This window comes from Xenia sp. Carnegie-2017, unplaced genomic scaffold (genome assembly GCF_021976095.1).
Source record: "Xenia sp. Carnegie-2017 unplaced genomic scaffold, XeniaSp_v1 HiC_scaffold_24, whole genome shotgun sequence".
Taxonomy (NCBI): Eukaryota; Metazoa; Cnidaria; class Anthozoa; order Malacalcyonacea; family Xeniidae; genus Xenia; species Xenia sp. Carnegie-2017.
In genome coordinates, this window is record NW_025813487.1 from 2,579,458 (window position 1) to 2,606,205 (window position 26,748).

The following is a 26,748-nucleotide window of genomic DNA, read 5'->3' on the forward strand; positions in this document are numbered from 1 at the left end:
ACAGATAGCAAAGTTAGTGTATTTATATTCATTGCATATATTCAGTTATAGCTTATGCGACATTGAAGAAACAAACCAGAAATCAGTAGCATCAATAAATTAAGATTTTCACAAGATAGTCACTTACATTTGTAGTTTACAGCCGTAGGATCTATTTTCATAAATGATATCGAAACAAGTAGCTACGTGTGTAACACATTTCATAGAGGTTTTCTTTTCTCAAATTTATTTTTGCTGCTGCTATCAACATTTAGGATGTGATACTGATAGTATATATTTGTACATCGTGGCTTTCAAATAACTTGTCATCGAGGAGAGTTGAAGGCAACAATTTTATTTTGATTGCACAATCACAAATGTTTACACTTGTCGTTAATGTGCAAAGTCTTGTTCCATCTCATATGAACAACATCTACTTTCCATGACGCCTCGTGGTTTATATGTGGCTTGAAGTGGATGATGTCTTTATAAATAGTGTTAAGCATGTCATTATATGTATTTGTTCCACATGATTGTTTAACCCTCTGGGAGCCGTGCCTTTTCAAAAGATCTTACACATCTAGTTTGGTGATTGTTACCTGTGAGGTACAACGGCCTCTATAGAGTTAAAATACATTGTTTGTACTTGAAAAAATTACTGGGTATCTATCAAATCTAATTTTTAAAAACGAAACTTATTGTTGTCAAACAAAAGAACTATGCTCTCCCTACATTAATATATATAAAATGCTAGTAACAATTGACCATTTTTCTGTGATATTACGTCAATTATTTATTAATTAAACATATTTAGCCTATTAAATAACGCTAATATTATAAATTTGGCTTGAAGATGTTGGTGACGTTAATGAGAACGCCCTTAAACCATTCTCACAGTATATTATCACAGAATAAGAATATACAGAAGGTCACTCGTGTCGGAACCTTTGATATTTTTATTCTTTGGCATGTTGCGCCGTGCATGGTAGCCGCCATTATTACAGCCAGTTGATTAGGGTTTTTGACTTTTTCCCAACCTTCAAAATGATCCAAAGTCATTTCTAAAGTCAAAATATTCTCGAATTCATTATTAAGTATTGATGTCATGTAATTTTAATGGTTGGAAACCAGTAACAAACCCTAATCAAATAGCTGGAATAATGGCCGTTGTAAGGACACGTTGAACACCTGAGTGACCGTTCTGTATAGTCATTATTCTGTGGTAATATTGATTTTGGGCTTGAAGATGTTGGTGACGTCAATCAGAACGCCTATAAACCATTCTCAGAACCTTAACTTATCAAGATATGACTGCAAGATTGTATGAAGATTTGGTCAAAATTAAAGTCTAGTTTCTAAATTGATTAAGGTCTTCTGAGTCCTAACCTACTCTACAACGTCATGGATCGTTAATTTGCATAACGACATTAAAACGCAAAAGAAATCGTAAGATTCAAAATGATTTTCATATTTAAACGCGTTGAACGTGGTCAAGACGTGGTCTCTTATATTGACAACTAAAGATTGAAAGATTTGGGCACAGAGTGGCCAAATCTGTTCACAATGTTTACATTCGTGTGACTACTAACAGCACAATGCTACAGAGTAATGATTATAAAGAAGGGTCACCCAGGTGTACAACACGTCCTCATGTCGGCCATTATTTCAGCCAGATAATTAGAATTTCTCACTTGTTTCCAACCATTAAAATTAAATGACGTCAATACTGAATAATGAATTCAAGTATGTTTTGACGTAAGAAATAACTTCGGATCAAGTTAAAGGTTTGAAAAAAGTCAAAAACCTTAATCATCTGGCTGGAATTATGGCGGCCACCATGCGCGGCACGACATGCGCGAGGACAAAATCATCAAAGGTTCCGACACGAGTGACTCTTCTGTATATTCTTACATTGTGGTAAGGGTTAGAGCATGATCACGTGTGTTCTATGAGATTAAGAGTCCCAAGGATTAAATAGAGTAAATTTTATTTAATGTGAGGGTCTCTTAATCCCATAAGACACAAGTAATTAAGCTCTAACCGTCTTAGAACATAGTCAAAGCCACGAGGGATTATTTATGTTAGTGAATTCAAGGTCCTGTCTACACGTATACAGACTCATTTGTACCTGCAAACATTTGTTCCGGATTCAAAACTTTACGCGTCCACATGTATGCAAATTTGATGCGTTTTTGTGTGTCCACACGTAGCCGCGAAAACGATACAAATACCCAATTATTACTTACAGAGCATGCGCTAATACGAATAATGAACTGGCTATAAAATGTCGAAATATCCGACAAAGCTAGTGCATCAAGATATTAAAAAAAAAGTAGTAAGAATGAAGCTTTTATGTGGACATATGATGAAGTGGATCTTTACTGAGATCCGTTTTAGAATATAAAATAACAAAATGTTTAAGGACACATTTCTGACAACTGGCATTGAAATGAGCCGTATCAAAACTGCTCTCCCTCTTTCCATAATACGTTAGATAATTTAAGGCGGCAAAAATAAATCGCATAAACGCAACATTGCTCGAAAATAGGACAGTTGAAATCAAAAAATGACTTTGGCGCCATTTTAATGCATAGGATAACGCATGATAAATGTGGATTGGATTAGGGCAGCGGTGCGTAGGTAGAAATTATATTTCATCGATATACGTCATCGTTTTGAAATCATTCCGTTACAGTATGTCCTCACATGTCCGGATTTGATGCGTTTTCAAAAGTTTCCAATCTGGAGACCGTTCAAAAGTTTGCAGTTACAGTAGGTGTTTTCGCTGGATACGTGTGGACGATAAGTGTAACTGCAAAAAATATTTGGGGAAACGAATGAATCCGGATACGTGTGGACGGGGCGTAAGATGCCTTGTTTTCAATTAGGTGATTATCAGTTAGTAATGATTGTTTCAGTGTAAGAAAAGTAATTAAAATTTAAAATGAAAAGATATAATATCTTTATGCAGCAATTTTAAAATCGTTTATTTTGAACATCAAAAAAAACTTACTTGTGTACAGTCAACTGCAATGGTGACAATCATGGCACATTTTGTTTGACAAGCCAACTCAAAAGGAAGAAAATATTGATCTGCTGTAATGAATGTTTGCTGACCAGGTAGTGGAGGTAGAGTTACAGAAGAAACATTCCTGAAGATTTTATTATAAATAAATCAAACCAACATTCTCGTTTATAAATCTAACTATTGAACAATAAAACTTAGCAAATTTGTGAGCATGCGTAGTCTGGATATAACTGTGAATTTATTAAGATTCAAGGTTAATAACTCATTTTGGTCATGTTAAAATTGGAAAATTGGAAAGAAAATTGGACAACTTTACATAATTAAACTTACCCTGTAGATTTTTCATTTCCTTGAACAGCGTTTATTTCCATATAACTCAAGAAGAATATGAACCAGCGATTGACACTAAAAATAACTGTTTGCCACAACAATTGAGCAATTTTAAAGATACTATCGACAGCGTTCGTTGACATCCTGAATGAGGGATTACTACACTTAATGTTTTGTTGATAGCAAATGCAGAAACTGGTTGAAAATGCATAAAAACATAGAGCAAATAGAATCCAAATACATCAGCAATAACTACAATCATTACTTATGGATTTATACCTAAAGCCGTTTCGCAAGCTTTCTTTAGTTGTGAATGATGAGACTTTTTTGTTTCTTTATCGAGTAGAATTCTTTGTAAAGCACCAGATAGGAACACGTTCTTTGTTTTCACGTTCTTCTGCATGACTGAATGATTTAAAAGTTCAAAAGGAATGAAAATAAAACCTTACTAAGGCATCTCTATGAATTACTATTCCACTGGAATTCCGCCATCTTTCCATGTTTCATTCCATTTAATCACGTGACTATAAGAAAGTATGCGGAGCAACTGTGAATGGTGGAGGATTGGGTCGAGAAAACCAAAACTTTAAAATTCTGAATAACAAATGTTGTGGTCGTCTTTATTTTGACCACATTTTGACGATGAGAATTGAGAATTGACAGCCCGACTCATTTTGGCCATCAGAATCAGACTCATGGTTTGTCCGTTTTCTATGTGCACTCGCTGCGAGTGTTAAAAGAAGTGATTTTTTAAACAAGAAAAATCGTCTGAAATTCACAATACATTATGCAATACCATAACTAGTAGGATGACTAAGCCATTGATTGATCTTGCTTTAAGCCACAGCCTCGTAGTATGTAAACATAACACAAGATATTAAAATAAAATCAAAAGTGAACATCGTAGGTTATATACTTTAGTCATTCATTTCAGAATGCAAATTCACAATAAAATGAATGGTTTTTGCTGTTTTCAACTTAATCATAAACGATATACAATTACTCAATTAAATGTATTTTTTGTCTAAATATTCCAACATGTTTGCTTTATTTAAATGATAAAGTGCATGTAGATATGTTGTATTGTAGTAAGGCATAAAAATAAAATCAATTTTCTCGTTTTTACGATGATTTCTTAACAACGACATTTAAGTTCTCAAATAACATACTGATAGCGTCAGGAGCAAAACTAGAACGTAATTGGAGGCGGGGTAAATATTCATATCAGCTCTGCCCTGCTGACTTCTGTTGAAATTAACATCGCAAACAAAAGAAATCAGCAGGGCAAAGCTGAACATATGAATATATACTCCCAATTAACGTTCTAGTTTCGCTCATGGAAGGGTGAATATATAAAAAAACGACGGCACACAGCTATAATAAAAAATTCCTGGTTATTTTTAACACCGACAAATTTCGCAGTTTAAGCATGTAAAAGCACTTTAATTCCATACATTTAGTAAATAAGTACGGGTGATTTCTGATAAAAAACACTTGAAAAATTAAATATATTTATATTATATATTATGTAATTCTTTTAAAAATTTTGATCCAAAGGATGAGAACTGTGCTACATTATTATCCGTAAAATCTTAGTTTGAGTTTGACGTCAAAACAAACATTTACAAACTATCTCGTGCATTGCACGTTGTTATAAAACGTTTCAATGTTTCAATTAAAGGGGAACTCCACCCAAAAATAATGTTTGTCTTAAAACTTTGTCTGTCCCGTGAAAATAAATATGCGGCAATTTTTTTGTTTGTTTGATTCAATATTTTCACAAAAAATGAGTTGAAATGCTGCAGCTAGGGCATCCGGTGCGTGGGAGCAGAAATATGTCAGCGGCTTGTATTGACGTCATATCGTCAATTGCTCCTCAAAGCTTTATGTAAAGTCATTGCACAGTCATAATAAACTTGCGTCAAAATGCTTCTCCTAATCACAAAATGTTTCTTTTCGAAACGTCAGAATTTTTTATTCGTAGGTATATACACAAGCAACTTTATAGCTTACATGCAAGTATTGAGCTGGTTATTTGTATTCTGTTTTAATAGAACGGTTTCACATCCATAAAGGCCATTATCGCACAGTTTCCGCACTACATATAGAACTTGAATGTCGATTAATATTATTTTTTAAAAAATACGAAGGTTTCTTTGTGTGGAAACTGTGCGTAATGCCGTTTGCTTGTCCTCCGAATTCAACCTTAACAACAGTTTCCACTGTTGTGAAACCAATCTATTGCCCTTAATAAACATTGAATAATAATAAACATGGTTGTGTAACTCATTACGGTTAGAAAATAATCCTACTTAAAACCATTGTAAAAATAGCCTTTCGTGCATAGAATTAAGGTGTAGTTTCCTTGACGTAAAGTAAGAACTTATAGTTTCCTAATTATTGTACATAATTTCCCTTTTTTAAGTCACATTTGGGACGAAAATTTATTTCCTACGCACGAAACCATTGGTATAAATAGAAGTAAAATTAGAGACTACGCAGTAGAGTTGTTATTGGATAAGAAAAGTCGTACTTCTTTCTTAATCAAAATTCTATAACTAAGAATCAGAGTGCAGATCAATTTGGACGAACTAAACGAACGTGATAGCCCAGGGCATAATGCCAAGTATGGTACTTATACAATGATGGCTGACTCTGGTAAGATAGTAACTTTTAATGTTGTGCAAAGTACTGAAGTCAGTTCTTCTAATGCTATGGAGAAAAAAGCATTTGAAAGATGTCTGTCTGAAGTTGAAAAGCTAGTTCCTGTTAGTAATAACAACAGATAGACATGTTTCGATTGCCAGTGCTATGAAAAACAAACACCCTCATATTGATCACCAATATGATGTGTGGCATTTGTCTAAATCTGTCACAAAAAAACTAACAAAGAAGGCTAACATTAAGGAAATGATGACTTGACCCATTGGATTAAGTCCATTTCTAATCATCTTTGGTGGTGCTCTGCAAGTTGTAACAAGAATGCAGAAGAATTGGTGGAAAAATGGAAGTCTGTCCTTAACCACATTTCCAACAAGCATTTCTGGAAGGGGAACACATATTTTCATCAATGTTGCCACCAACAATTAACAGAAAAAGAAACAAAGCAGAAGAAGTGGTTATCTCCTACTTCACAAGCATATATCGCTGCAGAGAAGGTGATATGTGACAAGAGGCTTCTAAAAGACCTGGAAGCTATCTGAGTTTTGTCACACAGGAGAGTTGGAGGTTTACCATTCCCTTTACTGAAATATTGCCCAAAGCGAGCATTTTCATTTCCTGGGATGGTAGCCCGCACTCAGTTAGCAGCATTAGATCACAACAACAATATTAAACGTGATAAAGCAGTTATTAAGTCAGGGACAAACAAAGGGCAAGACCGTTACAAAATGATTTTTGCTAAAACACAGAAGCAATGGGTTGTAAAAGCAATGAAAGAAAAGAAAGAGTACCATTACATTGATAAACTACTTGCGGAGGTTGTGAATGCATGCAAAACTGAGGAGATTGAACTTGTACATCATGGCGAGAATCTTCCAAAGAACATTTCTAAATCATGTCCACCCAGGAAAGAAGTACTTGTAAAGGAACATCAGTCTAGATTTGCATAAAATGTCAGTGGTGATGTTAGCTATGGCAATAGGTTTTGCCTTACCCATATAATATGACGTTGAATCAGTGAAGACAACTTTTGTACTACTTAAAAAATGTTCATTCTTAAATATTAACATAGCAAAACCTTTTGCTATAGCTAGTTTCACCACTGCAGTACACAAACTATTCATGTAATTAATTATAGTTATATTATAACAAGTGTAATAGCCAAGCCACATTTATAATCATTTCTTTGTAAATCTGGTTTTTTTTGTAATAAATTAATAATAATAAATGTGCATAGCATGACCTATAAATGAGCTGGCTATGCCACTTTAATATTGACATACAAAGTAATTGTAATGGGTATACCTATATCATAATAAAATACTTCATTCATCAGCATAGTGGAAGCCTTCAAATTGAAATTCCTCTGCAAGGCCAGGTGGAGGAAATGTTTCTCTAATGCGAGTAACTGCACATGATGGCAAGATGACTCTCACTTCTCTACCCAAGACACCCCAGCACCATCTTGCCAACTGTCTATATGCAATATGGCGGTACAGTTTGTCTTCGGGCCCATCATATGCTACCTCATATTGCTGCTTGTACAGGTACCAAGCTGTTTGTAAAACCCACCTGTTAAGACAAACAGGCTCAAAACCAGGATGTTGTGTAATGCACAAAGGGACTTCGGTGGTCTCATTCGTTTCTACTGCCTCTAAATTTTTGTCACAAATATTGGAAATCTCTTTGCAGCATAAACATTCCTCGTTATTATCCATTATTTGGCAGTTACCACATTGACACCTGAATATGTTAAAAGAAAGGATCTTGACAAGTAAATGTCAAAACTTCAACAAAAATTGTATCTTACAATAAAAACTTTAAAATCTAAAGTATTATGTGTGTGTGGACGTGGTCAACTTCAAAAACTGAAAACGTACTTTTGAGATAGAAACAATGGTCTAGAATAATATAACATTTTACTACCCACCATTCAAGATTGTCGCGCCGAGATTCATCGTCTATATACAAAAATTCCTGTTCTTCGTTATCCTCAAACTGGTGAGCTTCTTCGTGTTCATCAGCCGGCCATTCGGGCTCAAACTGATATGGCCGAATATTCTTTGTTGGATTGTCTTCCATTTCGCTATCGATTGATGAATTAGGCCGAGGTTCTTCCAAAAAAGCCATTATAAGCGATTGTTTTGTTTTTGTGCTAGGCTGTGCGTTATTATTTTACTTTGTTGTAAACTCAACTCCAAATCGGTTTGACGATATGACGTCAAAATAATTTCCGCTGACGCTTTCAGTGCCCACGCTGCTAAGCCTCAAAACAGCTCAAATAGCGCACTTGAAGACGCGATTTTGTCAAAAATAAAATAGCTGATGTAAAATTTCAAAATATAGTAACCTTTGCATAAAAATGGAACTTTTAAGACCAACATTATTTTTGGGTGGAGTTCCCCTTTAAGAAATAAAAGATGTTTACTGTGTTTGCACAGGATTATGCAAACCGAGGAGACATTTGGGAGAACATAAGAGATGATCAGTGCAAGCCCGAGACCAAAGGTCCAGGGTTGCACGTGCTCGAGGTTCTCACAAACCTCTCCAAGGCTTGCATAAGGCAGTGGAAACACGAAAACATCTTTTATTTCTTTTATTCATTAACAATAATGTGAAAAAGACAAACGCTTCCATTTTTTCTCTAAAATGTATTCATGATCAATTTGCAAATTCTCTTTGACTGATTTATTGTTTCGATTGATTTGATTGGTTGAGCTCAGATGTACTTTGCACTGGCTAATGCAAACTCAGCTCTAGAACAATCAACGCACGCGTTTCATTGTGTTTATTTTATAATTTAAGATTGCCAACGATAGTTCAAACACAGCAGGAACAGATGAGACGCCATTCTTTGATAATGCGACGCATAAATATTGTTTTATAGCGTTGATAAACATTGGATGAGTACGGAAAACAGGTCCGGCACTTTGTAGACAAGTTAACAGCAACTCCAGTGAGAGAATTTTAGATCTGAGCTCATGCGATCTGAAAATAATGAAAGGTTTTTTATCGCGAGTAAATCTTAAAAGCTAATGCTAAAATCTTACTTTAAAAAAGTACTGATAGAGCTTTCTTTTATATGTCAGGTCAATTTAGTTGAGTTCAATTTGTTTATGTAGTACATAAAGTTATATCAATAAGAGATGACCTTTACTGCATGATCTTTAAGAACAATTATGATCTTAGTTAGAGATATCTATAGTATAAATAAAGTTTGTTTGATTTAGGTTTCCTTCTGAAGTAATATTGGATAAAGAAGATATAAACGAACAGTTTGATACATGTATCTTAGAATCAAAAAAAAGTCAAAGTTTCTGTAGTAAAGATATTCATGATGACATGAACTGATAGTACAATATAAATTAGCACAAACCACTTTTTTGAAGTGACTTATGATCAATGAGAGTTTCATACATTATCAACATACATCTCAAAAAACTGTAGCTAACTTACTTGGGATCCAACGGTCCTTCCGCAAGCGGTTTCATTGATAGTTTACACAAGGACCTAAACACTAAGAATGCATCCTTCTGGGTGATATGAGAAAATCTTTGTTGAGGTGGCTTGCCTTCACTTGACGTCTCGCTGGGCATATCAGACTGAGACTCGGAGACGGAACTTCGTGCAGTTTCATTCCCATCATCCTCCTTGGGCTCTGAAACTTCGCCAGTTGTCGAGTTATTTGTCTTTGCTTCTGAATCAACATCAACGCTATTTGGTGGGATTACTTTGGTTTCAGATGGATCACTAACATCTTGTACCTGGGTCACACATGGGGAATCGCCATTAACGGACTCGTCATTAACATTTGAACTTCCATCGAGATGTTTTTTTGGCAATCTTCACTGATTCTTCACTTTCTTCACCTATATTGTCTTTTGTATTGTCATTTGAAAAAGTCTTAGAAGGCAAGTCATCTACAGCAGCATTGTTCAACGCGTCTGAGTCATTTAAATGCTGTTCTTTATCAACAGACTCCGAGACATTAGTGTCAACTGTTGTTTCGACTAAATCTTGTTTTGTGTCATCGTTCACAGCATCACTGACACCATCAACAACATCTTTTACACTCTTCTCTTCAACCATTGATTCTTCATTCATGATAACTGTATCATTAACATCCTTATCTTTAACTTCCGTGGAAGAAACGGAGACTTCGCTATCTGTAAATGAAAGCCATCAAAAATATTGAAAAATAAGGATTGGTCAGCAATATCGTCGTAAAGCCGGTTTTTGAAAACAAAAGAAATACGTAGACAATTTTTTGCACAGGGTGGTTGATTATCTTCTCAGACAATTTCAGGGGGGAGGTTCAAATTTCCAAAACCAAGTAGAATTTCTTTCTTACCGTTCACACCTTCAACTTTATCGTCGCCATGATGGATTTCACCATTTGGTAAAGGATTGATGTCAGTTTTCTCCTCCTTTTGCTGATTTCTTCTGATTTAAAATTATTGCTATCATCCTTTTCTTCATTTTCATTTTCAGTCTATTGATATACAATATGATGCAATATTATGAACATTGACATCTCTATTGATGTACAATATGATACAATATTATCAACACTGACATGTCTATTGATGTACAATATGATACAATATTATCAACATTGACATGTCTATTGATGTACAATATGATACAATATTATCAACATTGACATGTCTATTGATGTACAATATGATACAATATTATCAACATTGACATGTCTATTGATGTACAATATGATACAATATTATCAACATTGACATGTCTATTGATGTACAATATGATACAATATTATCAACATTGACATGTCTATTGATGTACAATATGATACAATATTATCAACACTGACATGTCTATTGATGTACAATATGATACAATATTATCAACATTGAAATGTCTATTGATGTACAATATGATACAATATTATCAACATTGACATGTCTATTGATGTACAATATGATACAATATTATCAACATTGACATGTCTATTGATGTACAATATGATACAATGTTATCAACATTGACATGTCTATTGATGTACAATATGATACAATATTATCAACATTGACATGTCTATTGATGTACAATATGATACAATATTATCAACATTGACATGTCTATTGATGTACAATATGATACAATATTATCAACACTGACATGTCTATTGATGTACAATATGATACAATATTATCAACATTGAGATGTCTATTGATGTACAATATGATACAACATTATCAACATTGACATGTCTATTGATGTACAATATGATGCAATATTATCAACACTGGCATGTCTATTGATGTACAATATGATACAATATTATCAACATTGACATGTCTATTGATGTACAATATGATACAATATTATCAACATTGACATGTCTATTGATGTACAATATGATACAATATTATCAACACTGACATGTCTATTGATGTACAATATGATACAATGTTATCAACACTGACATGTCTATTGATATACAATATGATACAATATTATCAACATTGACATGTCTATTGATGTACAATATGATACAATGTTATCAACATTGACATGTCTATTGATGTACAATATGATATAATATCATCAACATCGACATGTCTATTGATGTACAATATGATACAATATTATCAACACTGACATGTCTATTGATGTACAATATGATACAATATTATCAACATTGACATGTCTATTGATGTACAATATGATACAATATTATCAACATTGACATGTCTATTGATGTACAATATGATGCAATATTATCAACATTGACATGTCTATTGATGTACAATATGATACAATATTATCAACATTGACATGTCTATTGATGTACAATATGATACAATATTATCAACATTGACATGTCTATTGATGTACAATATGATGCAATATTATCAACATTGACATGTCTATTGATGTACAATATGATACAATATTATCAACATTGACATGTCTATTGATGTACAATATGATACAATATTATCAACATTGACATGTCTATTGATGTACAATATGATGCAATATTATCAACATTGACATGTCTATTGATGTACAATATGATACAATATTATCAACATTGACATGTCTATTGATGTACAATATGATACAATATTATCAACATTGACATGTCTATTGATGTACAATATGATACAATATTATCAACATTGACATGTCTATTGATGTACAATATGATACAATATTATCAACATTGACATGTCTATTGATGTACAATATGATACAATATTATCAACATTGACATGTCTATTGATGTACAATATGATATAATATCATCAACATTGACATGTCTATTGATGTACAATATGATACAATATTATCAACATTGACATGTCTATTGATGTACAATATGATACAATATTATCAACATTGACATGTCTATTGATGTACAATATGATACAAAAATATTATGTTCATCAAAACAAAACTTACAGCTTGACTTTCCATTCTCTGAAACACAAGACTTATCATTTCGTCAGTGTTGCCTTTGCTGTTGTTTGACTAATAAGACTTTTACTGGCAAGGCAAATGTTGTAAACTGTTCTAACTGCTTGAAGTAAAGTTCCTTCATGAACTTCACAAGTACTTGATGTAACAGCTGTTAGAAGAGCCTGTAAATATAGATAATAAAAATATACACATTATAAAAATAAGATCATTTTCAACTGTTCACAGTTAACACATAGACTTTTTAAATCTTGTTGGAATCCAATTATTCAATGTGATATTTAAAAAACTCATGGCACATGAAATGTAAAAAACATAGGGATACATATGTCATTACCCTCTTTAAATTCCTCAAGGATATATCATTTCTCTCATTAAATACTTTAACAGTTTGACATTACTTTTTATAAATACCTTTATAATTTGTATTTGAACATTTACATCAGTATTTATACTGGTAAAGCAAGTACAAATAGTCTTGATAATTCTGTCAATTAAACGCCTCTCTGGTTCAATGGAGTCTGGTGTATCGCCAACAATATGACCATAAGCAATGAGTTTCTATAAAAAAAGAATGTTTGAAATACTCCAATTTATAGAAGCAAAATACATGACCTAGATTTGTGAAGGAATACAAAATGGTGGTGAAAAGACACAAGTGAAGTTGTGAGGCTTGGGGATGAGTACTGTTGATACATAAGGATAGCAATATTGACAATTTCTAGGAGAAATTTAGGAGGTAACTAACAAAGAAAATACATAGGAACTAATTTTGTTCTATCAAATTGCAATAACTTAATAACAATGCGATGAAAGAGTTTACAATATTATATCTATTTCTTACAACTAAAGACTCCAAGTGTCCTAACACATCAAAAAAATTCAACTTACTTGTATACAGTCAAGTGCAATGGTGACAATCCTGGCACATTTTGTTTGACAAGCCAACTCAAAAGGAAGAAAATATTGATCTGCTGTAATGAATGTTTGCTGACCAGGTAGTGGAGGTAGAGTTGCAGAAGAAACATTCCTGAAGATTTTATTATAAATAAATCAAACCAACATTCTGGTTTATAAATCTAACTTTTGAACAATAAAACTTAGCAAATCTGTGCGCATGCGTAGTCTGGATATAACTGTGAAATAATTAAGATTCAAGGTTAATAACTCATTTTGGTCATGTTAAAATTGGAAAGTTGGAAAGAAAATTGGACAACTTTACATAATTAAACTTACCCTGTAGATTTTTCATTTCCTTGAACAGCGTTTATTTCCTCTAGAATAGATCAAAATCATAAAGAGATCATTTTGTAAAGCAACATTCCTGAACACAGCCACATTATATTCATTGCACACGTTGACATACATTTCTCCAGAAACATATATACATATAACTCAAACAGAAGAACATGAAAAAGCGATTGACACTAAAAAATAACTGTTTGTCACGTATAAAAAAGTACAAATCATACATTGAGCAATTTTAAAGATACTATCGACAGCGTTCGTTGACATCCTGAATGAGGGATTACTACACTTAATGTTTTGTTGATAGCGAATGCAGAAACTGGTTGACAATGCATAAAACATAGAGCAAGTAGAATCTAAATACATCAGCAATAACTACAATCATTACTTATGGATTTATACCTAAAGCCGTTTCGCAAGCTTTCTTTAGTTGTGAATGATGAGACTTTTGTTTCTTTATCGAGTAGAATTCTTTGTAAAGCACCAGATAGGAACACGTTCTTTGTTTTCACGTTCTTCTGCATGACTGAATGATTTAAAAGTTCAAAAGGAATGAAAATAAAACCTTACTAAGGCATCTCTATGAATTACTATTCCACTGGAATTCCGCCATCTTTCCATGTTTCATTCCATTTAATCACGTGACTATAAGAAAGTATGCGGAGCAACTGTGAATGGTGGAGGATTGGGTCGAGAAAAACCAAAACTTTAAAATTCTGAATAACTAATGTTGTGGTCGTCTTCATTTTGACAACATTTTGACGATGAGAATTGAGAATTGACAACCCGACTCATTTTGGCCATCAGAATCTTACTCATGGTTTGTCCATTTTCTATGTGCACTCGCTGCGAGTGTTAAAAGAAGTGATTTTTTAAACAATAAAAATCGTCTGAAATTCACAATACATTATGCCAGGGGTCTCCAAACTACGGCCCGCGGGCCAGATGCGGCCCGCTGGGCCTTTCAATCCGGCCCGCAGAGACACGTAAGAAAAAAAATAATATTTTTCAACAAATTAAACTTTGTGCACAAAGTTCACGTTATGACGCAAGCCAACAAGCAAGAGTGGCTTACGTCAATTTTTGTCCCAACTTCCTACTTCCGTTTCAAGCACATTGTGAAATTTAAAAAGCTGGGGCCGGTTGTATAAAGCTCTTAAAGGACACATGCAAGCTAGAAGACAACTTTATTTTATTGTAATGCCTATAGTGTGAAAATAAGACGTACCAAGTTTCAAAGTCGTCCGCGAAATATTTAAAAAGATATTTAGGGTTATAATCGGTAAAAACACGATATTCGATGACCATTGCTAAAACGCCGTGAGATTTTTTAAGTCTGGGAACTGGGAAAGAGTGACGTAATAGTTGACGTAAACAAGCTTCGTTCTTATATCGTTCTACGACTTGCACGCAGTGCTTGCACGGCTTTCGGTAGTTTGCTATTACTGTTTTTTATTTAACAAAAATTAATGGATTCTTCTGAAGAAGATGCCGATTATGATATTGTCATCAATAACAATGAGGTACAACCTTACATGTTTGAGCTATTGGCCAACGCGCAAGGTGGTCATAGTAATGACAATTCTCCGTCATCGGAAAGCGAAGATAAATACATTCACAGAATTGGAAATGTTGAACGGTTAGTTGCATTTTATTGATGCTTCATTGTTTTTCCCAAAGTAAAAACAATGTTTTTATCTTTTAGGTGCGAATGTGGCTTTTGTGTTGTCATGAGTACAGGACGGGAAGTATATGTTGCCAAGAGGTAAACAATACTGATCCTTTGATACATGGCGATCATATTTGTATCACACAAGAGGAAGAGTTTGCCACAGTGTGTAGAAACGAAGCTGTCGTAAAAAACAGCTATGGTCGTGTACACACATGACATTGGACCTATGCCTGAGAGTGAAGAAAACGAGTGAGAGTCTGATCCATTGTAGCTATTGCTCATCGTCGACGTGCTTTCTGTATCAGACCATACAGCGCTGTCCTCAAAATGTTCAATTTCACATGACGTCGTCTGTGTGCTATGATTTTTTGTTGAAATTAACTCAACCTTTAAATAAAATTATCGTATTGCTGGATTTTTCACAAAAATCAAAACGGCCGAAATGGAAAGTCTATAGCTCTACTTATCATATTTGGCACTTTGTTTGAGTGGTTCTTGACCTTACGTGTTTTTGCGGACGGATTGTTATGGCTGCTTGGCATTTCACATTGCGCTTCTAAGGTACGTTAAGGAATTTTCTATGAGTTAAAATAATAAAGAAAAGATCAAACGACATTAGTCTGAATTAGTTACCACTGTATATGTTTTTGTTTCGCTGTCTACATATATTTTGACATCTTTATCTTAGACAAACTTCATTTGAGGTAAAACGCACAAACATTTCGATCCGATGTCGACACATCGTGGTCGTCGCCTACAAGAAAGTCGTCATGTTCTGCAAGAACGTCGTCAATAATCTAAAATTATAAAATTGTCCTCAATTTGGTAATGCTCTATAGCTTAGTTTTTGATAAATGTAAACAAATATTGCTAAATATAACTATAATAATCACCTCTTGCCTTCGTCTCTTCTCAAATGCAGTTCTAACATTTGTTGGTTGCTTCCTTTTAGATGGCTACACTTGTGGGTTCCACAGAGTATTAAAAAATCGTGGATACAGCATCCTTCTTAAGGCGAAGCCGTCCTGCTGTCCATCCTACTGATTGCATCGCTTCAAAATTTTGCACGAAGCACGAACTCTCGAAATGTTGCGAGCACAATTTTGAGCTCTTTGTTGGCTTCAAATTTTTGCGTCGGATTTTTTCAATCCAAATATCTCGCATGCGCTTGTTTTCGGGAAACGAAAAAAGAAACCTTTTGCTGCGTTTGATGGTTCTTAGAAGAACCGTTTTTATAATTAAATGCGGCACAATAAACCATATTTTCAATGCTAAATTATCGTGTTGTTAATGCAGGCAAAGTATATTTTGAACGAAGCGCGCAATTGACCGCGTTTAGCTTATGTCAACTATTACGTCACAACGACATCGGTAGCCGTCGTTAGCTCGTCGGGCATTTTTAATACGTTATCAGGAAAGCATCAACTTTAAAGCTCCATATCTTCAAAAATATTTATCCTTTGAGTCTCAAACTTTGGTGAACTATTAGTTGGAGCTATACCTTTATGTAAAGTACAAAAATAACAATCCGAATTTTATGTTGCATGTGTCCTTTAACTACTTTTTAACTACACTTTTTGCAGTTAAAAAGTAGTTAAATTTAACCACTCGGTTAAGTCGGTTGTATAAAAAAGTAGTTAGCGCTAAATGCAGTTAAAAGGTAGTTAAAGTTAACTATGCTATGGAGCATAGTTAACTTTTCAAAAAACAGTTAAATATGGCGGCTTAGCTTCTCAAAGACAATTATGGGCGAGATGTTGTTGATCAAAAAGGTTTTACCTTGAGTTTTTAATCACATATGTATCTTCCATGGCAAAGGCTTTTAGAATAAGAGCTTTATGGACAATGTACTACATTCGTCAGTGCTGTAAACATCCCAAGTTTTGCTGACGAAAACAGCCAACAATTTATCCACGTAACAAATCCTTTTTTACACAAGAGCAATTGCATTTTGTATTGTCTTTTTTGCGTCCGGTAGCTCTTTGCAACTCATAAGCGAGACTCTCAATTGAGATAGAGCTACTTCTTTAAGATTAGTGCACATAACTCGCTGACATTGTCTTACAAATACGTACAATTCATTCAATGACAAGAAAAACAAAGAATGTTATTCGAGCAATGAATCCTATAGCCTTGGATGTATCAAATATTCAAATTGCGGGTTTTTCCCTATGCATTTTGCTTGATTGAATATCATATGCATCATATAAACTCTTTGCTCTATGGAAAATAAGCTAGATTATGTTAAAACAAATAGGTACTACAGTATAAATGTTGTTCTAAGTATACCAATGATAATACATATAGATACATGACCTTTACAGCAGTTTTTATTCATGACTACTCTTTTGTGTATCAGCTGCATGAGATACAATGATGTTAGTTTCTTAAATACATAAAACATTTCATCAGCATGCATGGTGAAGGTCCATGTTGCTAGATATATATACATTATCCATTGCATATTGTTTATTATACAAGAAGAAAATATACATGACAGTCAATTAGTGGGTTTTATTGATATTTCATAAAGTATTTCCTATGTAAAATTTTTATTTGTACATTTTAAATATGTACATACAATCTTGCCTGCCAATAAAGATCTAGCTACTGTTTGATGACTTAAAAAGTAGAAAAAAATGAATAAAACTCCCAAGCTTTAGACAAAGATTAGGCTAATAAATCACAAAGGCATAAATAAAAGTTTCATAGCTAAGGCTCATTAACAAATATACCCAGCAGTTTTTATAACTCAGTTTTTGCAAGGCAAAATTAAGAACAAAAAAGGGTTTTGTATAGCTGTGAATATAAAATGTCACAAGCAGAGAAGACAGTTGCTGGATTACATGGCTACTAACTATGATGACTCAAAGAAATGTTTTCTAATAATAATTCTTCGCCTGTGAATAAAGTTCAATACAATGCACAAATAGACTTTATAAGCTATTCCAACAAAAATATTTTTGAGAATAGATTTTAAATTAAATAAGTTAAGAGGAAATATTCTATGTACCTGGGGACACTCAAAATCTATAATAAACAAAATGACATGAGTTTAACAGGATAGAAATGACAATGAAGACGAAATGAAACAATATTTATTCTATATGCTTATATTACATTTTAATGACAGAGGAAAGATATGTCATAACAGTCGTGAGATTACATTGTAACTATGATGACCTTTAAGAAATGTTTGCTAACAAGTCTATCAATAAAAAGTCTATGACTGTCTTCTTTTGCTCATACAGTCATACCTGTGACTAAATGTCTCGTCACAAAACAATGATTAATTTTTTTGGCTAACAACATTTCTTTCAATGATTAGCAAAACAATATCTTTCTCTTTTATACACTATTACTGATAGTATCAATGGCTGTTTAAAGCTATTCAAATACTTACCAAGATGCATACTACATATATTTCCTATGTAAAAATGTTTATTTTTAATGTACATACAATCTTGCCTGCCAATATTTTTCTAAGAGGCAGAGAGCTCTAGCTACTGTTTGATGATTTAAAAAGTAGAAAAAAAAATAAAACTCCCAAGCTTTAGACAAAAAGAGGCTAATAAATCACAAAGGCATGAATAAAAGTTCCATAGCTAAGGCTCATCGTACCATCAGTATTATGAGCCACTCTGTGAAACTTCTCCTCACCATCATTCTTGAACGAGTCAGAACAAAACTGCGGCCTGTGATCGCAGATGAGCAGTTTGGTTTTATGCCCGATAAAGGCACAAGGAACGCCATTTTCACTCTTCGGATGCTTTGTGAGAGGGCTATTCAACATCAACAAGTGGTGTTCCTATGTTTCATCGACTACGTTAAAGCGTTCGACAAAGTTCAGCACGAGAAGCTCCTGAAACTTCTGCAAGAACTCAGCATTGATGGGAAAGACATTCAATTGATCAGAAATTTGTACTGGAATCAGGAAGCGGCCATCCGAGTGGAAGATATTCTTTCGGTTTGGATACAAATCTCGCGTGGTTTACGACAAGGTTGCGTCCAATCTCCCGACTTTTTTAATCTTTACAGTGAGATGATCCTCCGCACCATCATAGACATGGTCGGACTGAAGGTTGGCGGTGTGAATTTCAATAATCTTCGTTATGCGGATGACACTGTTTTGATTGCAACCACTGAAGAACAACTGCAAGCACTGTTAGACCAGGTTGTGGAAGCGAGCGCTGAAATGGGCCTGACTATCAACTGTGATAAAACCAAATCGATGGTAGTCAGCAAACTTGCAGAAAAGCCCCACTGTTACTTGAGAATTGGCAACGACCATATTGAGGAGAAGGAAAGCTTCAACTACCTTGGAAGTCTGCTGACGACCGATGTGAGATGCAAAAAGGAAGTGAAGAAGAGAATTGCTGTTGCAAAATTGAAATTTCAAGACTTGCGATCCATCTTTGTCAACCGAAACTTATCAATGCCACTCAAAATACGATTACTCAAATGCTACATTTGGTCAATCTTGACTTACGGCTGTGAAGCCTGGACTCTAACTGCTGACCTGGAGAAAAACTTAGAAGCAGCAGAAATGTGGTTTTTGAGAAGGATGTTGAAAGTGTCATTTATTGATCACGTCTCAAATGAAGAGGTTATGAGAAGAGCCGGTGAAGAGAGAACTACTCTCCGTAATAATCGAGAGACAACTTCGTTTTCTTGGCCACGTAGTTCGGAAGGAAGGCCTGGAATGTGTTGCGCTGCAAGGAAAAATCGAAGGGAAAAGAGCACGAGGCCGTCAACGCATAACGTATTTGGACAGAGTTAAGAAAGTTACCGGAATCGCCAACACTGCAGAAATCTTTGCCTGTGCTCGTAACCGTCAACGTTGGAGAGACATGGTAGCCCAAGCATGCATCATGCATGGCACCTGAACAGAACAGAACAGAACAGCTAAGGCTCATTAACAAATATACCCAATAGTTTTTATAACTCAGTTTTTGAAAGGTAGAATTAAGAACAAATAACTATTTTGTGTATAGCTGTGAATATAACATGTCACAAGCCGATAAAAGACAGTTGCTAGATTACATGGCTACTAACTATGACAACTCAAAGAAATGTTTTCTAATAATAAAAAAGTCCATCACTGTAATCTTTTACAAATATGTGTCACTTATGTCTGTACAAACACATTTCTTTCAAGCATTTTACTCAGCTGTTATAAAGAGAAACGAAACGACCCTTTTCCTTTGTTACCCCCAATCTCTCAGTTTTAAATTCTGTAAAAGCGAGGCCATTCAATTATATAAATCCTTGCACATAGAACACAATATGAATAATTTGAGAAGAGTTCATTGTTTCGTTTACCCAAGTCCGTTATATATAATTGGTATATGAAAGAAAGCAGTCCTTGCCGAGACTCATATCTTTCGTCAACATCGTACTGTATTACACAGAAGATAAGGGTCGATTTTCTTGAGAAAAGTCCAAAGTATATGCTACAATTTAATCCCGTTACCATGTCATCGTGAATCTTTTATTAAATTTTCTTTTCGCTTCATCAACATCCGTAAAAACGACAATAGTTTGCCATATTTTAAGATTTTTACATAAGCCAAGAGATTTTTCATGATTTTAAAGTCATTTTATAGTTCACTTGCCCGCCATTACAAAGCATAAATTGATGAAACTTTATGTCATTTAATGTAAACAACACTCCACGCAATTTCCACGCAAGTTAACTACGCAGTTACTTAACTGTCCGACTAACTACGTTTTGTGCAACGCAGTTAAGTCGAGCAGTTAAGTTTCTACAGTTAAGGAGTTAACTACGGTAGTTAGCGCTAACTATAGTTAAAGTTAACTACGTTTTTATACAACCGGCCCCTGAAGGATAACGTGAATATTTCAATGCTTCATAATGGCCGATAAAAGAAAAAGAAAAGTTGATGATGAATGTCGGCGATTTCAAGAAGAGTGGAGTGTAAAATACTTCTTCATCGAATCTGCGAATCAAGCATTGTGTGTCATCTGTCATGAGAGTGTTGCAGTATTGAAGGAATACAATTTGCGCCGCCATTACCAAAGCAAACACCAGCGAACCTTCTCACGGTTTGAAGGAAATATACGTGAAGAGAAATTTAAAAAGTTAAAGCAGTCCATTAATTCTCAAAGATCAATTTGCACAAAAGCATCAAAACAAAATGAGTTGATAACGGGGGCTAGTTTTAAAGTGGCTTATATTCTCGCTAAAAATGGCAAGCCTTTTACAGATGGTGAGATAGTAAAAAACTGTTTGCTAGAGATTGTGGATGAACTTTGTCCGGAAAAATCTAATGTTATTAAAACTATAACATTGGGTGCCAATACTGTTGCCCGGCGAATTGGAGACATGAGCACAAACCTAATGGAGCAAATTGCCAGCCATGCTAAGAATTTTGTGCATTTTTCTGTGGCAATGGATGAGTCAACAGACATGTGTGGCACCTCCCAGCTGCTAATTTTCATTCGAGGTGTGGATGCCAATTTAAATATCAATTGTATTATTCAGGGAAAATTGATCTATTGTTGTAATTCCAATGCCTGATCATTATTCTAAGCTTTTTAATGCGTAAAACATTGTCAACTAGAGGTGATATTACACGCACACATGCATGAATTTGATTGTACTTGTTTACACACCCCTGGGATTAGCACTACTGATCAGACATTGAAATTTTAAGAATTGCCAAATTTCTTAAGATACAACCTGTATGTTTGGAATGGATATGCTTTCGAACAATTGTCTGTGCACTTGTGTCCTCCTCTAACCCGGCATCTGCTATCAGGATCATGTGTCATTGTTACTGAGTAGTTGGCTATGCTGTCGCAAATATTATGTGCCTTGATGAATTTATCTAAAATGTGTAGAAGAGTGTTCGGAAATTGCCAGCCTAATGAATATGTAATGTTTTTGTCATTAGTATAGCAAAGTACCCAATAGTTTCCGGTGCAAATCATCTCCAAGGAATGTGTTGCCATTGCTTTTTTTACCAACATTTATGGCAAAACAGAATTTTGAAATGAATTCATCTTTATCATGGTGTTGGGCTGTTGTGGGTGGTTTTGTTCCATTGAGGTACACATAATATGTATCTGTTTTCTTTTTGTTTAGGTTTGTTGTCAACCAGCATATGTGGTCACTTGACACCCATCTGTCAACACATAACCTGGACATCTCATTGGATGACAATTCTCGTTCTTTCATAATCTCACTATATGGGGTTCTGTACAAAAGCTTCTGAAAGGCTGTAATTGAAGCAGCTGATGGATGTTCCACCACCCTGTCTGGTTTGTTCAATGGTTGTGAAAACCAGGCAATTTCCTCTTCGACTTCTACTTGTATGCTTTTTAAGGTGTGAAATTTCTGCAGATTGGTGATGCAATTGATATCTCACCTTCTTTGTGATGTGTTGATACATGCTCCTTTGCTTGTACTTGATGCCTCAACTATTTTTCTCCATTGTTGCAACTGGTCCATACTTGGCATAGATGTTACATGGCAAGGATCAACAACTGAATCATCATCTGTACTGCAATTTACACCTTTGGTAAACCATTTCTCAATCTTTGGCAACAAAGACTCAAAAGCCTGACCTCTAGTTAGCTTGCTCAGTACGGGCTCTATCTTTTTTGAAGCTTATTTGAGAGACAAAACCTCCAAATAAATTATGTACATATAATTAACAAAACTAACTTACCATTTCAATATTATGAATTTTTAATGCAAGACTTTAATCCTATGTCATGTCAGGGCCTATATTCACGTTGCTTGCACCCCCCATCCCCATTGCACTGCAAAGGTCTGAAATAAATAACCTAAATAACTGCATAAAATTTGCATGTAGTGCAATGCAGTGGAAGTTCTGGGGTAAGTCAGAATATGTTTATGTTTAGAAGCTTATTATAAATTTAAAATACTATAATAACAACACTGCTGATATTTATATAATTATTACCAATTATTTCCAAAATATTGCCAATACGGCAGTTGTCAAGTAGTTTCATGTATTCTGACATACTCTGCAGCGAAAGTAGTGTTTGCAATTCAGTTAATGTATGTGCATATGCTTAGTGTGATGAAGCAATTAAACTTGCAATACCTTCGTATTGTTATTCCACATACCGCTTTTCACGAATAATAAAGAACTTAAAACGTTAAGATATTTAGCTTTATTATAGAGCAATACAATGGAAGGAGAACAAGAAAGTTGACAATGCGCATACGATGATGTTTTTTTACAAAAGTGGGTAAAATCGTATTTCGCGGCAAGACGATAAAACAATTCGCGCGCGTAACGATGGTGACATTTAATATTTATCTTTCAGTTCACACCATAGATATAGTAGGACCTACTATATCTATGGTTCACACGTTTCACGTCTGTGCTCCGATCTCTCGATTTAGCTGCAAGTTAGAAAATATGTGGTCCAAGTTAATATCTCGCAATTATTAGCAAATCGCGGAGGTTGCATCAACATTTTTGCACTATTTATGAAATAAATCATTGTGACTATAGTTTGTAAGAAAAAATTGCAAAATACGCCAATACATCGCCGTAAAATTGATTTCAAGTGTGGCTCGATTTGAAAGCATCAGCAGCGACTAAGGCTTAAGTACTGGAATTTACACATCTAAATATCGTATCACAGGACAATCTGCGATAGTGTGGCTTAGTTCGTGTGGCAAATACAGCGATATCATACTCGATCTATGGATGTATTGTAATAGAACAGGCATATTACAAAAATCAGTCAGAAATTGACACATGTTACAAGCACAAATTAAATATTTTGCTCAGAATAAATAATTTAGGTTTGATATTTTCAATAACAAGAATGTGTAGAAAGTTTTATATGCATATACATGCCTGAATGGTAAAAAAGACAATAAAAATGTTGAAAACAGTAGCATAACATCACCATAACAGTACATTAAGCACTGTGGGCAGTGGCCATATAATACACTGGTTTAGACTATGACAATACATTGTTTATATATATGTGTAAAACACAGTCAATACTACAAGTCTGGTGACTCTTCTTGCTTTACCAAGTAAATATTTTCCCCGTGTTGGACAGAGTATATTGTATCAACCTGTGGTATCAACAGTTTCACAAGTGACCTGCTATTTTATACTTCACAAAAAATTTGGTGTAACAGAGGTAGACTCATAATATAAAACAAATTCCGAAGAAGCAAGACAGACTCTATGACATAGACAAGCAAGACAAGCAAGACATAGACAAGACATAGACAAGCAAGACATAGACTCTTCGAGGTAGACTCTTCACATTCTTTCTGTAAATAATTTCTGAACGTATTAATTACTCACATCTTGAAATAGCTATATTCGTTTGCCGACCAGAAACACCAGAAAAATGCATTTCTGGTACAATAATCCAGTGCAATATTTAATTATGTACAGTGAACAATATACTTTACATAAATCGTGAAAAATCTTTCAAACTGTTATCTCCAACTCGTTTTACTTAACAATAAATATCGGAAGATAATTCTACGACGTTTGATTGAACATTTTGTGGCAGATTGTGCTGTGATACGATATTTAGATGTGCAAATTCCAGTATCTTAAGCCTTCGTCGCTGCTGATGCTTTCAAATCGAGCTACACTTGAAATCAATTTTACGGCGATGTATTGGCGTATTCTGCTATCTTTTTCTTGAAAAACTATGGTCACATTGATTTTTTTCATTAATAGAGTAAACCAGTTTATGTAACCGTCGTGACTGGCAACTAATTGCAAGATATCAGCTTTCACCAGATATTTTCTAATACAACGCCATATTGATTCTCACTACTTTGGGGCTCCGGAAGTAAATTTGCCCGGCTTCAACCACCACTTATGAAATGTAAGCCGTTGCACTATCTAGTGTATTATTAGATCTGTGTGACTAAGCCATTGATTGATCTTGCTTTAAGCAACAGCCTCGTAGTATGTAAATATAACACAAGATATTAGAATAAAATCAAAAGTGAACATCGTAGGTTATATACTTCAGTCATTCATTTCAGAATGCAAATTCACAATAAAATGAATGGTTTGCAGTTTTCAACTTAATCATAAATGATACACAATTACTCGATTAAATGTATTTTTTCTAAATATTCCAACATGTTTGCTTTATTCAAATGATAAAGTGCATGCAGATATGTTGTATTGTAGTAAGGCATAAAAATAAAATCAATTTTCTCGTTTTTACGATGATTTCTTAACAACGACATTTAAGTTCTCAAATAACATACTGATAGCGTCAGAGCAAAACTAGAACGTATTGAGGCGGGTAAATATTCATATATTCAGCTCCTGCTGACTTCTTTTGAATTTAACATCGTAAACAAAAGAAATCAGCAGGGCAGAGCTGAACATATGAATATATACCCCAATTAACGTTCTAGTTTAGCTCATGGAAGCGTGAATATATGAAAAAAACGACGGCACACAGCTATAATAAAAAATTCCTGGTTTATTTTCTAGTTTAAATTCCTAGTTTATCAACACCGACAAATTTGGCAGTTAAAGCATGTAAAAGCACTTTAATTCCATACATTTAGTAAATAAGTTACGGGTGATTTGTGGTAGCAAAACACTTGAAAAAATAAATATATTTATATTATATATTATGTAATTCTATTTAAAAATTTTGATCCAAAGCATGAGAACTGTGCTACATTAATATTCGTAAAATCTTAGTTTGAGTTTGACGTCAAAACAAACATTTACAAACTATCTCGTGCATTGCACGTTGTTCAAAAAAGTTTTAATGTTTCAATTAAGAAATAAAAGGTGTTTTCTGTGTTTGCACAGGATTATGCAAACCGAGGAGACCTTTGGGAGAACATAAGAGATGATCAGTGCAAGCCCGAGACCAAAGGCAGTGAACTCGACATTTGAATAACTGGAATGATAACCGAAGCCAAAAATTGAAGCCAAAAAAATTTTTGTCGTCATCATTCGTCATCACACGTCAGGCTCTAGTCTCTCGCGTGTTCATTTTAATTTTTTTAAATCATTTGTCCCTTGGTAATGGTAGAGTTCGGATCTTGATCAGAGCGTAAAAATAACGAAATTTTTGGAATGAAAAGGTTCACGGAAAGTGAATCAAAGTGATAAATCGAGAAGCAGGGTGAGGTGAACTTAGTCGATATGCTTTTACGCTGCGGTTTTCCTTTAAAACATATCAAAGTCTTTAAGGATATTCAATTACTGATATCGAGATGACAACCATTTAGTATTTCAAGCACTATCAAAATCGATGAAAGATACAATCGCTCTGTAAAAAGTAAAATGCGAGTTATAGACTCAACATTTTTTATGAACCTGGATATTCAAGTTTCTTTTTTCTTCGGAAAAACAGATCT

At 34.3% G+C, this 26,748-nt stretch overlaps 4 protein-coding genes across 5 annotated transcripts; all 4 read right to left on the reverse strand.

Moving 5' to 3' along the window:
• Positions 1-213: 213 nt before the first annotated feature.
• LOC124451541 lies at positions 214-3,610 on the reverse strand. Its single transcript, XM_047002203.1, has 3 exons — positions 3,338-3,610; positions 2,993-3,131; positions 214-597 (listed from the first exon to the last, which is right to left on the reverse strand). Exons 1-3 carry the CDS (start codon positions 3,478-3,480, stop codon positions 517-519), a joined length of 363 nt encoding a protein of 120 aa, XP_046858159.1. The 5' UTR covers positions 3,481-3,610; the 3' UTR covers positions 214-516.
• A 3,416-nt stretch (positions 3,611-7,026) lies between these two features.
• LOC124451536 (P2X purinoceptor 7-like) lies at positions 7,027-8,206 on the reverse strand. Of its 2 annotated transcripts, none has more exons than XM_047002198.1 (2): positions 7,929-8,206; positions 7,027-7,570 (listed from the first exon to the last, which is right to left on the reverse strand). In XM_047002198.1, exons 1-2 carry the CDS (start codon positions 8,126-8,128, stop codon positions 7,324-7,326), a joined length of 447 nt encoding a protein of 148 aa, XP_046858154.1. In that variant the 5' UTR covers positions 8,129-8,206; the 3' UTR covers positions 7,027-7,323. The 2 variants fall into 2 exon arrangements, with proteins under 2 accessions (XP_046858154.1, XP_046858153.1); XM_047002197.1 differs by having other exon boundaries at positions 7,027-7,741; positions 7,929-8,205.
• A 591-nt stretch (positions 8,207-8,797) lies between these two features.
• LOC124451305 lies at positions 8,798-10,532 on the reverse strand. Its single transcript, XM_047001926.1, has 4 exons — positions 10,525-10,532; positions 10,350-10,441; positions 9,455-10,164; positions 8,798-8,986 (listed from the first exon to the last, which is right to left on the reverse strand). Exons 1-3 carry the CDS (start codon positions 10,530-10,532, stop codon positions 9,803-9,805), a joined length of 462 nt encoding a protein of 153 aa, XP_046857882.1. The 3' UTR covers positions 8,798-8,986; positions 9,455-9,802.
• Positions 10,533-12,471: 1,939 nt separating this feature from the next.
• On the reverse strand, positions 12,472-14,366 carry LOC124451308 (brefeldin A-inhibited guanine nucleotide-exchange protein 1-like). The gene is made up of 5 exons (XM_047001928.1): positions 14,088-14,366; positions 13,688-13,727; positions 13,343-13,481; positions 12,866-13,012; positions 12,472-12,615 (listed from the first exon to the last, which is right to left on the reverse strand). Exons 1-5 carry the CDS (start codon positions 14,221-14,223, stop codon positions 12,472-12,474), a joined length of 606 nt encoding a protein of 201 aa, XP_046857884.1. The 5' UTR covers positions 14,224-14,366.
• Positions 14,367-26,748: the final 12,382 nt, after the last annotated feature.